Here is a 14,101-nt window from a genome sequence, read left to right as displayed (position 1 = left end):
ACTCCTGACCTCAGGTGATCCGCCTGCCTCGGCCTGCCAAAGTGCTGGGATTACAGATGTGAGTCACTGCACCCACACAAGTTTCTTAACCCCTCTCTGCCTCATTTTCTCATCTGTGAGACGAAGACAGCCTCCCGCCCAGACACACTCCCCTCACGGGGCTCTGGGGAGAAATGATGTGAAAAGCTTTGCTAGTAACCTCTACAGCATGGAGTTCTCAAAAAGGGATTTCAGAAAGGTTTTTATGCCTGGGAAGCCTGTTCATTTTTGTGATGTCCTTGGAGCTGGGCCAGGCATTATCGAGCTAAATCTTAGCTTTTGTCAGAATGGGGGGAGTCATTGAGGGAAATTTCCAAAGGAAGGGGGAACAGAATGGGTCCGGGGGTGAGGGCATGGGCAGAAGCAGTGATCACAGACAGGAGGTGTCCACAGAAGACGGACTGCCACTGGCCCTGGAGACAGAAGATCAGCCCTAGGTTCAAATCCCTCCTTAACAAGTGCTGAAATGGGCCAGTTCCTCAACCTCTCTGGCCTTCAGCTGCCTCATCTGTCAAGCAGAAATCAAACCTCGAACTTCCTCCCGCTGTTAGAATTTCAAGGGAGTTTTAAAGACAGAGCTTTCAACTCTGACCCGTGAACAAGCGTGACATCAAATGTACTGTTCGTTGTTATTATTCTGTTGCTACAAGGCAGTTAGTTTCCCGGCTCCCCTGCAGTCCCCCCAGCCCCTCCTAGATATGTCTGCCAGCCCCGCCCTGGGGTCACTCCAGCCAGGCTGTGCCAGGTGAACGCTCAGGTATGCGGAGGCGGAGGCAGGATGGCCCTGGGAGGGAGCAGGAGGAGGGGCCAGCAGCCTGGAAGGGAAGGACAGCGGAGAGCAGGGCAGAGCCTGAGCAGGCAGGTAAGGAGATCCGGGTCTGCAGAGAAGGGGGCCCAGGCTTGACCAACGGGTGTGAGGGAGGAGGGGCTGGGGGCCTGGACTCCTAGGTCTGAGGGAGGAGGGGCTGGGGGCCTGGATTCCTGGGTCTGAGGGAGGAGGGGCTGGGGGCCTAGATTCCTGGGTCTCAGGGAGGAGGGGCTGGGGGCCTGGATTCCTGGGTCTGAGGGAGGAGGGGCTGGGGGCCTGGATTCCTGGGTCTGAGGGAGGAGGGGCTGGGGGCCTGGATTCCTGGGTCTCAGGGAGGAGGGGCTGGGGGCCTGGATTCCTGGGTCTCAGGGAGGAGGGGCTGGGGGCCTGGATTCCAGGGTCTCAGGGAGGAGGGGCTGGGGGCCTGGACTCCTGGGTCTGAGGGAGGAGGGGCTGGGGGCCTGGACTCCAGGGTCTCAGGGAGGAGGGGCTGGGGGCCTGGATTCCCGGGTCTGAGGGAGGAGGGGCTGGGGGCCCGGATTCCCGGGTCTGAGGGAGGAGGGGCCGGGGGCCTGGACCCCTGGGTCTGAGGGAGGAGGGGCTGGGAGCCTGGACTCCTGGGTCTGAGGGAGGAGGGGCTGGGGCCTGGCTGCCTGCATTGAGGGAGGAGGCTAGGGTAGGAGTTAGAGGCTCCTACTGGCCAGGCCCTCACATCTTTGCTGGCTCCCAGGGCACCTCCAGGTGGGCAGGAGCTTCCACTCAGCACCATGAGCACCGCCACAGGGTAAGTGCCCCGGACCCCAGGTCCCAGCCCCAGCTCGCCTCCCGCCTGCCCTCGCCTCCTCACCCACACCCGCAGATCCTGTTTGCGGCAGCCCAGACTCTGGCCCAAGCCCGGACGCTCAGGAGGAAGCCAGAGCTGCACTCCTCCCTGCCCAGCCTGGGGTTAGGGGCCCCCACTGCAGAGCAGACAGGCCTGAGCTCCAGTTCGGCCCTCACACTCAGTGCCGATGTAACCCTGGTCAGAGGACGTCACCTCTTGGAGCCTCAGCCCTCCTCTGTGACACAGGGACAACGTCGAAAAACTGGAGGGATAGTGCATTACAGGACTTAGCGACCACCTCACTGACAGCAGGTGCCCAACACATCGGAGCCGCTGTTGCGATTGTTATGTTGTTAGTAAATATTAACCCTTTGCTAGAAAATCAGGGCTGTTGATAATGAAGACTCGAGTCCCCCAGAATAAGCAGGGAGAAAAACAATGAGAGATGAGTCAAAATACCTGCATGGTAGGTAGTGAGCTCTCTGGCCCAGAGGTAATCAAATTGTGATGACATCAGACTGGCAGGAGCGGGATGAGGAACAGGAGTTTGGGAAAAAGGGTTTTTCAGTTCCCCTGACGCCACCTGATCGCTGAGCTTCTGTTATGTGCATGCAAGTGGGGATTCAAGAATTCTTAGGAAAGGTAACCTTAGGAAGAAATTGAGAACAGGACACAGAGAAGGATGTGGCTGGGAAGCGCCTGGCCCATGGGAGTGGGAGGGGAAGCAGATAATTCCCTGTCTACTTCAGATACCACGAATGCTATTGTAACCATTCCCATTTATTGAGCAACTTCTGTGTGCTAAGCCCTGGCAGCATCTTAAGAATGATAATAACAGTTATTGAGGCTTCAAAATACTTCACCTCCATCATCTGATTGAATTTGCCCAACAGCCCTATCAGATGGTTACTATGTTACAGAAAGAGAAACTGAGGTAGGAGAGATTAAGTCTCCTCCTCAAAGTCTTATGGCAAGGAGGCAGTGCACAGAGGGTTTGAATCCAGGACTGTGCCATGGTAGAGATCACACTCCCCTACCACCCAGCACCACCGCCTGACCTGACCTGTCTTTTTTTTTTTTTTTTTTTGAGATGGGGTCTCACTCTGCTGCCAGGCTGGAGTGCAGTGGCACAATCTCGACTCACTGCAACCTCCGCCTCCTAGGTTCAAGTGATTCTCCTGCCTCAGCCTCCCACATAGCTGGGACTACAGGCGCACGCCACCACACCCAGCTAACTTTTGTATTTTTAGTAGAGACAGGGCTTCACCACGTTGGCCAAGATGGTCTCGATCTCTTGACTTTGTGATCCGCCTGCCTCTGCCTCCCAAAGTGCTGGGATTAAGGGCGTGAGCCACCGCGCCCGGCACACCTGTCTTCTTAAAGTCCAGCTCTGGCTCTGAGCTCTCCTGCTCAATAATAACAATAATAACCATTCCGTCGCTCCCCGTTACCTTCGTAATGAAGCCCTTGCTGCCCTGCTTGGCATTTCCACAGGATCTGCCCCCAATTCCACAGTCTCTCTCATTCCTCTTTTCTTCACCAGCCCAGAAGCTGCCCCGAAGCCAAGCGCCAAGTCTATCTATGGTGAGTGGGGGGCAAGGGAGCCCCAGGCCCATAGAACTGGGTCTAAAGAAACAGGACCTGGCATCCAGGGTCTTGGAGGAGGAGGGGCTGGGGGCCTGGACTCCTGGGTCTGAGGGAGGAGGGGCTGGGGGCCTGGACTCCTGGGTCTGAGGGAGGAGGGGCTGGGGGCCTGGACTCCTGGGTCTGAGGGAGGAGGGGCTGGGGGCCTGGACTCCTGGGTCTGAGGGAGGAGGGGCTGGGGGTCTGGACTCCCGAGTCAGAGGGAGGAGGGGCTGGGGGTCTGGACTCCCGAGTCAGAGGGAAGAGGTGCTGAGGGTCTGGACTCCTGGGTCAGAGGGAAGAGGGGCTGGGGGGCTGGACTCCTAGGTCTGAGGGAGGAGGGGCTGGGGACCTGGACTCCTGGGTCTGAGGGAGGAGGGGCTGGGCCTGGACTCCCAGGCTCATTCTCCTTCTCCCCTGGCAGAGCAGAGGAAGCGTTACTCCACAGTTGTTATGGCTGATGTATCCCAGTACCCAGTCAATGTGAGTCTGGGGTCTGCCCCAGGACATCTTCTGGGACAAAGGTGGCCTCAGGAGATAGGGCTTTTGAAAGCAGCTGGGCCCCCAAGCAGGAAGCATGTGGAAAGTCAGTTTGCCCATCCATAAAATGGACCTCCGTTGCCTCATCTCAGTCATGGATATGAAGTCAGGGGCCTCGGGTCCACTCAAATCTGCCAGCCTTTCCTCCCGGCCAGCTGTGGTGCTGGACAGTGGGACCACGGAGACAAATCAAGACAGAGCCCTGCATGAGGAGAGGGTAGACAAGGTCCAGAGGAACCCAAGGAGGCGCCTGGTGCTCTAATGGAGGTGGTAGGGGGCACAGCAGGAGACCCCAGGAGGCATTTAGAAGGAGAGAGCTATAATCCAGACTCCTTCCCTGCCCACAAGGAGCCTCCAGTCTGTGAGAAGCCAGACTCAGATGCTAGTCACTCTGATGGAAGGGAAACAAAGGGCACTGGGAGGAGGAGCTGATTTGTGGAACAGGTGATCAAGGAAGGCTTCCTGGAGGAGGTGTGGTTAGTCTCAGGCTGAAAGTCTGATTATTCCGGGGGATTCTGAGCCCACCTGGCATCATCTTGGGCCTCACTGCTTTCTCCGTGGTCCGTACCAGCACCTGGTGACGTTCTGCCTGGGTGAGGATGATGGCGTGCACACTGTGGAGGATGCCTCCAGGAAGCTGGCCGTCATGGATAGCCAGGGCCGAGTCTGGGCACAGGAGATGCTGCTGCGAGTGTCTCCCGACCACGTCACGCTGCTCGACCCGGCCTCCAAGGTGCCAGGGGGCACATGGGTGGGAGGAGTGTCTGGGGCAGGGACTTCAGGGGGTCTGGGTGCGAATCTTGGCTACTGCACGTCCTTCCTCTGGGAACTCTGGTGAGGGACCCCAGCCCCCTTCTTGAGCCTTAATAGCCTCATCTATTAAACAGGGGTGTTATCCCTAACCCCCTAACCGCGTGAGGTTGCCCTGACCTGCTGGCCCACACTCCCGTCGCCATTTAGTAGTATCATCATTTCGGGGCCTCAGTTTACCCCGCCATCCCACCCCGCAGGAGGAGCTGGAGTCGTACCCACTGGGCGCCATCGTGCGCTGTGACGCGGTGATGCCACCCGGCAGGAGCCGCTCGTTGCTGCTGCTCGTGTGCCAGGAACCCGAGCGCGCCCAGCCCGACGTGCACTTCTTCCAGGGCCTGCGCCTCGGGGTGAGCGAACGGGCTGGCTCTGGGGGTGGAGCTGGAACGGGGCGGAGCCTGGAGCCGGGGCGGAAATGGGTGGGGCCTCTAGGTGGGGCGGGGCCTGGGGCTAAGGCGGGATCAGAGCAAGGAAGGGCAGGGGACCTGGGAAGGAAGTTCTGGAAGGCAGCGGGGTTTGAGATTGGACCCAGGGTCAAGATAGAACACGAAGGTGGGATGAGGACATGAACAGAACATGGCCAAGAAGGGTCTGGGGGGCCAGCCAGGACGAGGATGGGGGCGAGGAACCACCCGGACTGGGTCTCCATGGGCGGGGTCGTGGCTTAGGGCAGGGACAGGTGTAGGGCGAGGGGTGAGTCCAGGGCGTGGACGGTGGCCGCACGTGGGCTGGGACTGAGCTGAAAAATCGGCCAGGGATGAGGCCCGGGTAGGAAGTGGGTGCGGCGTGGGGAGGCGTGGCCTGACGGTGTGATTGGCAGGCGGAGCTGATCCGAGAGGACATTCAGGGGGCTCTGCACAATTACCGCTCGGGCCGCGGGGAGCGCAGGGCGGCGGCGCTCAGGTGAGAGGGAAAAAGTTGGCGGGGTCTCTGGTTAGCCGGTTTCCCCTCCTTGTGCCTCAGTCTACAACACCAGCCTGGAACAGAACAAGAGTTTTGCATGGAGTCAAGCACACCCTAGTCGACTCTTGTCTGTACTTCCCAGACGAGCTGACCCCTTCTCCAGAACTCTGCTTCTTTTCTCTGTTCCCTGTCCAGGCCCTCAGTTTCACTCTAGAGAGGTGCTATCCCTCCCTATATCGGATTTCTCCCTACCTCGTTGAATTTGTTTACTCCCTTTGAGCCTTTTGAGCCTCAGTGTGTCTCGTTCTGCGCCCTGGATTTCCCCCTCCCTGGACCCCTCAGTGGACCCAGCCTTGGTGTCCCCATCGCCCTCCGCAGGGCCACGCAGGAGGAGTTGCAGCGCGACCGCTCGCCCGCCGCTGAGACCCCGCCCCTGCAGCGCCGCCCATCAGTCCGCGCAGTGATCAGCACCTTAGAGCGGGGCGCGGGCCGCGGACGACCCCAGGCGAAGCCCATTCCCGAGGCAGACGAGGCGCAGAGGCCTGAGCCGGTGGGGACCTCGAGCAACTCTGACTCGGCCTCCCCGGAACTGGGTCCCCGGGGTCCTGACCTGGCGGTTCTGCAGGCGGAGCGGGAAGTGGTGAGACGCGAGGGAAGGGGTCTGGGGGCGGGGCCAGGCGACTGGAGGCGGGGCTAGGGCGTGGAAGGGCGGGTCCGGCTGCAGGACGGGAGTTCTCTGTCAATCTGGTCAGACTTCTGCGTTATGGAGGAGGGGCTGGGGTCGGGGGCGGGGCTTGGTTGTGGGGCGTGGCCAGGTGTTTGGGGCGTGGCCTGATCTGGGGACGTGTGTAGGTGCTCAGGTTCAGGACTTTGACGGGGATGGTTCTGGAACTCGGGACCCCTGAGCGTCCGCCTCCTCTGTTCCCCAGGACATCCTGAACCACGTGTTCGACGACGTAGAGAGCTTTGTATCGAGGCTGCAGAAGTCGGCGGAGGCGGCCAGGGTGCTGGAGCACCGGGAACGCGGCCGCAGGACCCGGCGCCGGGCGGCTGGGGGTAAGGAGCACCCCCGCGTGGTATCTGAACCCCTTCCCGATCTCTTCCAAATGTCCCCGCTCTCCCAAGGGTCTCCCCTCCCGCCACTTGCCAGGGCTGACCTCACCGCCATCTTAACCGGGTGTCCACCTCTCTCTCTCTGCCTGCCTGGTGCTGGCCCCGCGTCCCCATCGCCGCGCCCGTCTGACCCCCTCAGAGGGCCTGCTGACGCTGCGGGCCAAGCCGCCCTCGGAGGCCGAGTACACCGACGTGCTGCAGAAGATCAAGTACGCCTTCAGCCTGCTGGTGAGGACGCGTCCGCCCCTGGGCCGGGGCGCGGGCACGGCGAACCCGCCCCGTCCCCGCACCCACGCCAACCACCTCCCTCCCCACGCCCCAGGCCCGGCTGCGCGGTAACATCGCCGACCCCTCCTCTCCGGAGCTGTTGCACTTCCTTTTCGGGCCTCTGCAGATGGTGAGACCCGCCCCAGGCCCTCGGACCCCCCTGCAGCGGGAGGAATCGGGTTCGACTTGTAGAAGGTGTGACGGCACAGCCTGCCCCCTCCTGCTCCCCTGACAGATTGTGAACACGTTGGGGGGGCCGGAGTTCGCGAGCAGCGTGCGGCAGCCGCACCTGACATCGGATGCCGTGGCGCTGCTGCGGGACAACGTCACTCCACGTGAAAACGAGCTCTGGACCTCGCTGGGGGACTCGTGGACCCGCCCCGGGTGAGGGGCGGGGCTAGGAGCCAGGGGGCGTGGTGATTGGAGGAGCATAAGGGGCTGGGAGGTGGGTGGCATGATGATTGGAAAATAGAACTAGGAGGGTAGGGACGGGTTAGAGGCGTGGCTTAGTTGTGTTGGGGCGGGGCTTAGGACAGATGCCAAGATTCAATTGGAGGAAAGGCCAGGAATTAACGTGAAGGAAAGATTTAAGACCACCAGACCAATCAGATTGAAAGAAAAGGTAGGGTTTAAAGGAATAGAGGGGCTACGGGGCAGGGGCGGGGCTACGCAAAGGGGCGGGGATTCTGGAAGGTTTGGTCTATAACTTTGGTGATGGGACAGAGTCTGTGCACTGGGGGCTGGGAGTTCCGCAGGGAAAGGGTCAGAACCTGAAACCGACCTTATGGAAAACCTGATGTGGAATCAGGTGAGATTTAGAGGCTGGATAAGGCAATTTTTTTCCAGAGAGAGAGGTGGATGGGGTCTCAATATGTTACCCAGGCTGGTCTGGAACTCCTGGCATCAAGCGATCCTCCCATCTTGGCCTCCCAAAATGCTGGGATTACAGGCGTGAGCCACCGCGCCCGGCGTAGAAATATAAATTGCTGTTGAGTTGGGCTTAGAGCTACCGGCAGGACTTGGTGAAAAGTGGCGGGGCTAGAATCGTTGGGATACAGCGAGCTTTAGGGGAAAACTTAGTGAAGTTAATGACAGAACTAATTTGGGGGCTGTACCAGGATCCCTGAGCTCTTGGCCCTGTCCCTGGCCGCAGGCTGGAGCTGCCCCCGGAAGAGGGACCCCCATACAGACCCGAGTTCTTCAGCGGCTGGGAGCCGCCGGTCACTGACCCGCAGGGCCGCGCCTGGGAGGACCCAGTTGAGAAACAGCTACAGCACGAGCGGAGGCGCCGGCAGGTGACCCAAGCGACACAGCATGGCCAAGGCTGGGAAGTCCGGGGGCGGGCCGGTCCGCTTGGCCCCGCCTGACCCGACTCTCTTACTTCCTACAGCAAAGCGCCCCCCAGGTCGCTGTCAATGGGTGAGTGTCCGCCCCAGGGCAGGGCAAGGGGGTCCAGTAGGGGTGCGTCCCGGGGGCTCCCGGTGCTGACTCCGCCCCCTTTTTTTCTGTGTTTTTCCTTCTGTCTTCCTGGCTCTTCTCAGGTGGGTGAGATGGTGATGGGGCGGGCCGGGGCCGGGAGAGAGGGAGGAGCAGGGAGGGAGGGGGCGGGACCCAGACTTCTGGGGCCAAAGGAGGAGGGAATGGAGACCCGGGTTCCCGGGCCTAGGGGAGGAAAGGGGCTGGGAGTGGGTAAAGTCTGAGAGGTTGGATCCCTGGATCCCCAAAAGGCTGGAAGAAGGCAGTTTGTTTTCCCGGGGCCTGGGAAGCACCATGCCTGGGCTCCCTGTGAGGATAGAGCCCTGGATATTGGAGGGGGGAGGCTGGGGAATTGGACCTTTGGGTTTTGAAGAAGAGCCCAAGTCTGGTGCTTGGGATCCTGGAGACCCAGAGGAGCAGGCTTGGGACTTCAAGGGCTTGGGGGCAAGTTTCTGGGAAAGTTAGGAAGTGGTAGTACCTGGGCCCCCGAGAGGGGTCAAGGCTGGACGATTAAACTCTTGGTTTTCCAGAGGCTGTAATGCAATTGTCTAAGTCGCTGCTGGGTGTCGGACTGGGTTAAAAGGTTTAAGGGTTAAAAGGATAAGATTGAAGCTTGAGACCTGGACTCCTAGGTCCCTGGGGGAGGAAAGAACATTCCAAGTCATGGTTCTGCCAAGCAGTGGGGGCTCAGACTCTGGGTCCTGGGGGAGGGAAGGAGGTAGATGGACCAGAACTCTAGGGTCCTTGAGCAAACAGAGGGCAGATCGGAGGGAAGCAACGTGGGAGGAGACGAAAACAAAGAAGCGAGGCTGGAGGAGACAAAGGGGGGTCTGGGTGAGGGCCCCGGCAGAGGGTCTCACCAGGGACAGCGTGCTGGGAGCTGCCGGCCCCACACAGGGGGTGCCGCGGCCCTGAAGACCCCCCCTCTCCCTTGCACAGGTAGGCCTGATCCAGGCTGAGGTCCCTCTTATTGGGGGTCAGAGCTGAAATCCCACCCCTGCCCCCAGCTGCCTGATATCGCAATCCCCCTCCCTGTTCACAGCTTCAAGTCACTTTCTCTGAGCCTCAAGTTCTTTTTTGCAGGGAAACTGGGAATAATGATAATCCGTCCCCAGAACACTGAGAAGTCTGTGGTGTTGTAGGAACTAGCAGTTAAGGGCTCAAGGCTGTGACCGGGTTCAAGTTCAAGTCCAGCCGCCTGCAAACTAAGGCAGCATTATTCAGACATGCGCTGCCCTGGTGCCAGGCTGGCGATGCCACTCTCTTACTCTGTGACCTTTACATCCCTGTGCCTCAGCTTCCTCCTCTGTGAAAATAGAGAAGATAATAGGGTCTCTGGGGGAGGAAGAAACTGGGGGAGAGAGGGGAGTCCAAATTCATGGTTCTACCGACGGTTGTCATAAAGATCAAATCAACTAATATAAGTAACAGAACAGTGCCTAGCACATAGTAAGTGCTACAGAAGTGATAGCTATTGTTTGTTTTTTGAGACAGTCTCACTCTGTCATCAGGCTGGAGTGCAGTGGTGAGATCTCAGCTCACCACAACTTCTGCCTGCCGGGTTCAAGCGATTCTCCTGCCTCAGCCTCCAGAATAGCTGGGACTACAGGCGCGTGCCACCACGCCCAGCTAATTTGTGTACTTTTTAGTAGAGACAGGGTTTCACCACGTTGGCCAGGATGGTCTCAATCTCCTGACCTCGTGATCTGCCCGCCTCAGCCTCCCAAAGCGCTGGGATTACAGGCGTGAGCCACCGCGCCCGGCCTAGCTAGTGTTTTTATTATGCTTATGAGTTATGATATATAAGCCCAGTGCCTATTAGATGCTCAATAAATGACAGCTGTTTCTAGCTGTGTGATGTGGGCAAGTGATTTTCTCTCTCTGAGCCTCATTCTCCTCTGTAAAATGGAATCGATGATGGGATAGTACCCACTACATATGCCTACAGCCCAATGCCAAGCAACGGAGGGAGCAAAACATTCAGGCTGTTAGTCTCGTTTCAAATTTCTATTAACAGTATTAACCCGGCCCCTGCTGTGCCCCCAGCTTGGCTCTAACCCCAGCTCACACCAGCACCCTGCAGCCCAGAGCAATGGGGCTGGCTGCCTCCTTATCTCCAACCCTCCCGCTTCTCCTCAGTCACCAAGACTTGGAGCCAGAATCTGAGCCTCAGCTGGAGTCAGAGACAGGCGGAAAATGGGTCCTGTGTAATTATGACTTCCAGGCCCGCAACAGCAGTGAGCTGTCGGTCAAGCAGCGGGACGTACTAGAGGTTAGAGGAGCGGGAGGCCGAGGGGCAGGAATTAGCCAGCCCTAGCTGCAGATGCAGGCTCTGAACCTTCTGCTCTTTACCGCACCCAGGTCCTGGATGACAGGCGCAAGTGGTGGAAGGTTCGGGACCCAGCGGGGCAGGAGGGATACGTGCCCTATAACATCCTGACACCCCACCCCGGACCCCAGTTTCACCACAGCCAAAGCCCTGCCTGCAGCCTGGTGAGCCAGCGCAGACGCTGGGGTCTTGAGGGAGGAGAGGCTGGGACCAGATTCTGGGAACAAGAGGCGTCAAGAGTGCTGGAGCAGGTGGTGACTGGGGGTTCAGAAATGCATCTCTAGAAAGGGGAGAGGCTGGGACTCTGAGTCCTCTCCCTAACCTAGGTACTCTCTCCTTCCTTTCAGAACAGCACTCCTCCTCCGCCACCAGCCCCAGCCCCGGCCCCACCTCCAGCTCTGGCTCGGCCCCGCTGGGACAGCTGCGATAGCCTCAACAACTTGGACCCCAGCGAGAAGGGTGAGTGGTGGGGACGCCGGCTGTAGGGAGCGGTCCTTATCCTTGCTTTCTAGGCAGGGAAACGGGGGCTCAGAAAGAGCAAATGGACTCCCGCCCCATTCTGGGGACGCTGGAGCGCCCCCCTGCCCCGCCCTCTGGCCCCAGGACCCCTCGCCCTGAGCCCGCACTCCCTCCCTCCCGGTTTCCCACCTGCAGAGAAATTCTCCCAGATGCTCATTGTCAACCAGGAACTGCAGGCGCGCCTGGCCCAGGCCCGCTCAGGCCCGAGCCGCGCAGTCCTAGGGCCCCGCGCCCCGGAACCGCAGCTCAGCCCGCGCTCGGACGCCTCCGAGGTCCGCGCCTGGCTGCAGGCCAAGGGCTTTAGCTCCGGGTGAGTGGGGCGGGGGCCCTCTCGGCGCGGGTTGATACGGACGCTGGGGGCAGAGCGTTCCGATCGGCCGGGAGTCGGGGGGCGGCAGTCGTGGAGACCACAGGGAGCCGGGATTAGCCCGAAGTCAGGGTCTGTCTGGTAACAACACGCAGTGGCAGCCTGTGATTGCCATGTGTTTTCAGACTCCGACTGGATTCCTTAGGGAAATCCCGCCCCCTTCGAAAGCAGGATGCGGCCACGCCCCCCGGGTGGCACATTGTGATTGGTGGGTGGGGTTCAGGAGGTGTCGGCCTTGCCCCCGCTAGGGCTAGAATGCTGTTCTGATTGGACCATCGCCGGGTGGGCGTGACATGATTGTCGGGGCTGGGGCATCTGCCGACCGGCCTGACGGCGCCCGGGCTGCCCTTGCTCAGGACCGTGGACGCGTTGGGTGTGCTGACCGGGGCGCAGCTTTTCTCGCTGCAGAAGGAGGAGCTGCGGGCGGTGAGCCCCGAGGAGGGGGCGCGTGTGTACAGCCAGGTCACCGTGCAGCGCGCGCTGCTGGAGGTGAGCCAGACCGCTGGTCCCTGGGTCTGGGTAGGGCTGGGATGCCGAGGACGCCAGGACAAAGCGATTTCCACCCCGCCCTCCAGGACAAAGAGAAAGTGTCAGAGCTGAAGGCAGTGATGGAGAAGCAAAAGAAGAAGGTGGAAGGCGAGATGGAAATGGAGGTCATTTGACCTGCCCGGCGCCCTTCACAAAGAGTGACGAGGCCCCGTGGGAGAACGGACTCTTCAGACTCTCCCCAATGGCGGAAGTCGATCTTCTGAAGGATAGCCAATCTGCTCCTGCCCTGGTCTTGCCCCAATCCCGGTGGACAGACTTAACAATCCTTGCTGCAGTCCCTCCGGAGCGGATCTGGACTGGCTGGGAGTGGGGAGGGCGTGGAGACAGTCTACGGAAAGCGCTAGCAGACCCCCGAGAGGGTGCAGTGGAGCCCTGAGCATTGTAATATGCCGCCCAGCCTATAAACAGCCTCTTTACTTAGCAGATGGTGTGTCAACTGCTGTCCTCTACCCGGCTACCAGGAGGCCCAGAAACCTGCCCCTCGCCCCAGTCACAGCCTCAAGGAACCTGGAAGATGTTCCACCTTCTTTGGTTTCTCTCTCCGAACCCTCCTTTCCATCCCCAGGGTCCCAAACCAGGCTCCCTCCTGACCTCCTAGCCAGCCTAGTCCAGCTTGTCCGATCTTCAGGTTTCCCTGGCTCAGGGCTGCTGGGCATGAGGCTTTGTGTCTCCCTTCCCGCCTCACCAACGTTCTCACTCATTCCCTCTTGCGTCCTGGCCCTGCCCTTCTCCAAACGCTCCCAAGCGTTCAACCTCTGAGGTTTGCACTTGCCGTCTCTGCTGGCTGAAACAGCCATTCCCTGCCTGGCGAACTCCTGTTCAGCCTCCCTGGCCCAGCTCAAACACTCACTGTGGGGAAGCCTGCCCTCATCCCCGAAGCTAGTTTCCCAGCATCCACTTCTCCACTTTGTTCCCCACCCTGCCACGGCTCTACCAGGTAGAACTGGCTGCCTCCCAAGCATGCCACAGCTTTCTGGCCACTCTTTATCCTGGGAGATGGCAGCCAACTGAAAACTTCCTACTCCCTCAAGAACTAGCTCCTTTTCCCTCTGGCAAGCCCTGTAACTTTCTTTTCCCCATTATCCACGTGGCTGGTAAGGTCTGCTTTTCTCTGGATCCTACTGTTTTCCAGACTGGACATTCTCTGCCATTGGGAAGAATGAGCCTTTCTCTTTCTCCCCTGGCTCTGCCTTCCCCAGATTACTGCGGGCCTCTGGGCCTCAAGCAGTCCGCGAGTTGTTCCAACCTGGGCCACCAGATGGCGCCCTCCAAGACGGGAAAGGATCAGAGAGACCCCCCTGGGACAGGCAGGAGTTCTCAGTCCCCACTTTGCCACCTCCTGCCTGGTTCCTTCTGGTTCCTTCCTTCCTCTTTGGATCTCCAGGAATCCTTCTCCTATCTGCCCCGTCCCTAGATCCTACTCACATACTTCCCTTGGCTCCCTATGGCCCACCAGATAAAACCCAGGCCCCAGGTTGGCAGTCACAGGTTGCCCACTCGGCTCACCAGCTTCTCCGACCACAGGGCTCAGCTTCCCTCCTCCAGCTGCTAAGCTTGGTTCATGTGGTTGCTTCTGCCCAGAATACTCTCAGCCCCTCTATCACTTGCCCAGGGCCCCACCCCTCATTCTTAATAGGGGAATAGGAAAGGTAGGCAATTCCCCCAAACCTCTTTGCTCCATTTTCCCCTCCCCAATAAGCCCCCGTGGCTCACGCCACCTAGGCTGCAAACTGAAATGCCTGCAGGAACCCGACAAGAGACCCAAGTGAGCCAGCTGGGCCTCAGGCCTACTCCCATCACAGGCCAGCTTGTTTGAACATCCTGGCAGCTGTATCTTCCAATATTCTCAGAACCTGACCGTCTCTCACCATCTTCACTCCCATCACCCCGGCCAGAGCCATCCTCTCTCTTGCTCGGATTTCACCAGTAGACCCT

The 14,101-nt window shown here is 59.6% G+C and overlaps 1 protein-coding gene and 1 long non-coding RNA gene across 5 annotated transcripts; one reads left to right on the top strand and one right to left on the bottom strand.

The window, feature by feature from the left end:
- Positions 1–1,577: 1,577 nt before the first annotated feature.
- Positions 1,578–12,589, top strand: EPS8L1 (EPS8 signaling adaptor L1). Of its 2 annotated transcripts, XM_055236558.2 has the most exons (19): positions 1,578–1,631; positions 3,214–3,254; positions 3,718–3,776; positions 4,405–4,566; positions 4,844–4,993; positions 5,464–5,546; positions 5,925–6,186; positions 6,476–6,602; positions 6,799–6,887; positions 6,982–7,056; positions 7,162–7,310; positions 8,080–8,221; positions 8,317–8,345; positions 10,542–10,674; positions 10,764–10,895; positions 11,079–11,190; positions 11,386–11,560; positions 11,974–12,106; positions 12,193–12,589. In XM_055236558.2, the coding sequence occupies exons 1-19, from the start codon at positions 1,615–1,617 to the stop codon at positions 12,277–12,279; spliced, it is 2,157 nt and encodes a 718-aa protein (XP_055092533.1). In that variant the 5' UTR covers positions 1,578–1,614; the 3' UTR covers positions 12,280–12,589. The 2 variants fall into 2 exon arrangements, with proteins under 2 accessions (XP_055092533.1, XP_055092534.1); XM_055236559.2 differs by lacking the exons at positions 1,578–1,631; positions 3,214–3,254; positions 3,718–3,776; positions 4,405–4,566; positions 4,844–4,993 and adding an exon at positions 5,209–5,254 and having other exon boundaries at positions 5,462–5,546.
- LOC129459617 (uncharacterized) lies at positions 2,435–6,185 on the bottom strand. Of its 3 annotated transcripts, none has more exons than XR_010115216.1 (3): positions 6,018–6,136; positions 4,359–5,620; positions 2,435–4,035 (listed from the first exon to the last, which is right to left on the bottom strand). It is a non-coding gene; the product is annotated as an uncharacterized lncRNA (long non-coding RNA). The 3 variants fall into 3 exon arrangements; XR_010115218.1 differs by having other exon boundaries at positions 2,435–4,499; positions 4,862–5,620; XR_010115217.1 differs by having other exon boundaries at positions 2,435–5,620; positions 6,018–6,185.
- Positions 12,590–14,101: the final 1,512 nt, after the last annotated feature.

The sequence above is a fragment of the Symphalangus syndactylus genome, chromosome 13 (assembly GCF_028878055.3).
Source record: "Symphalangus syndactylus isolate Jambi chromosome 13, NHGRI_mSymSyn1-v2.1_pri, whole genome shotgun sequence".
Taxonomy (NCBI): Eukaryota; Metazoa; Chordata; class Mammalia; order Primates; family Hylobatidae; genus Symphalangus; species Symphalangus syndactylus.
This window is presented reverse-complemented; position numbering and strand designations above follow the sequence as displayed.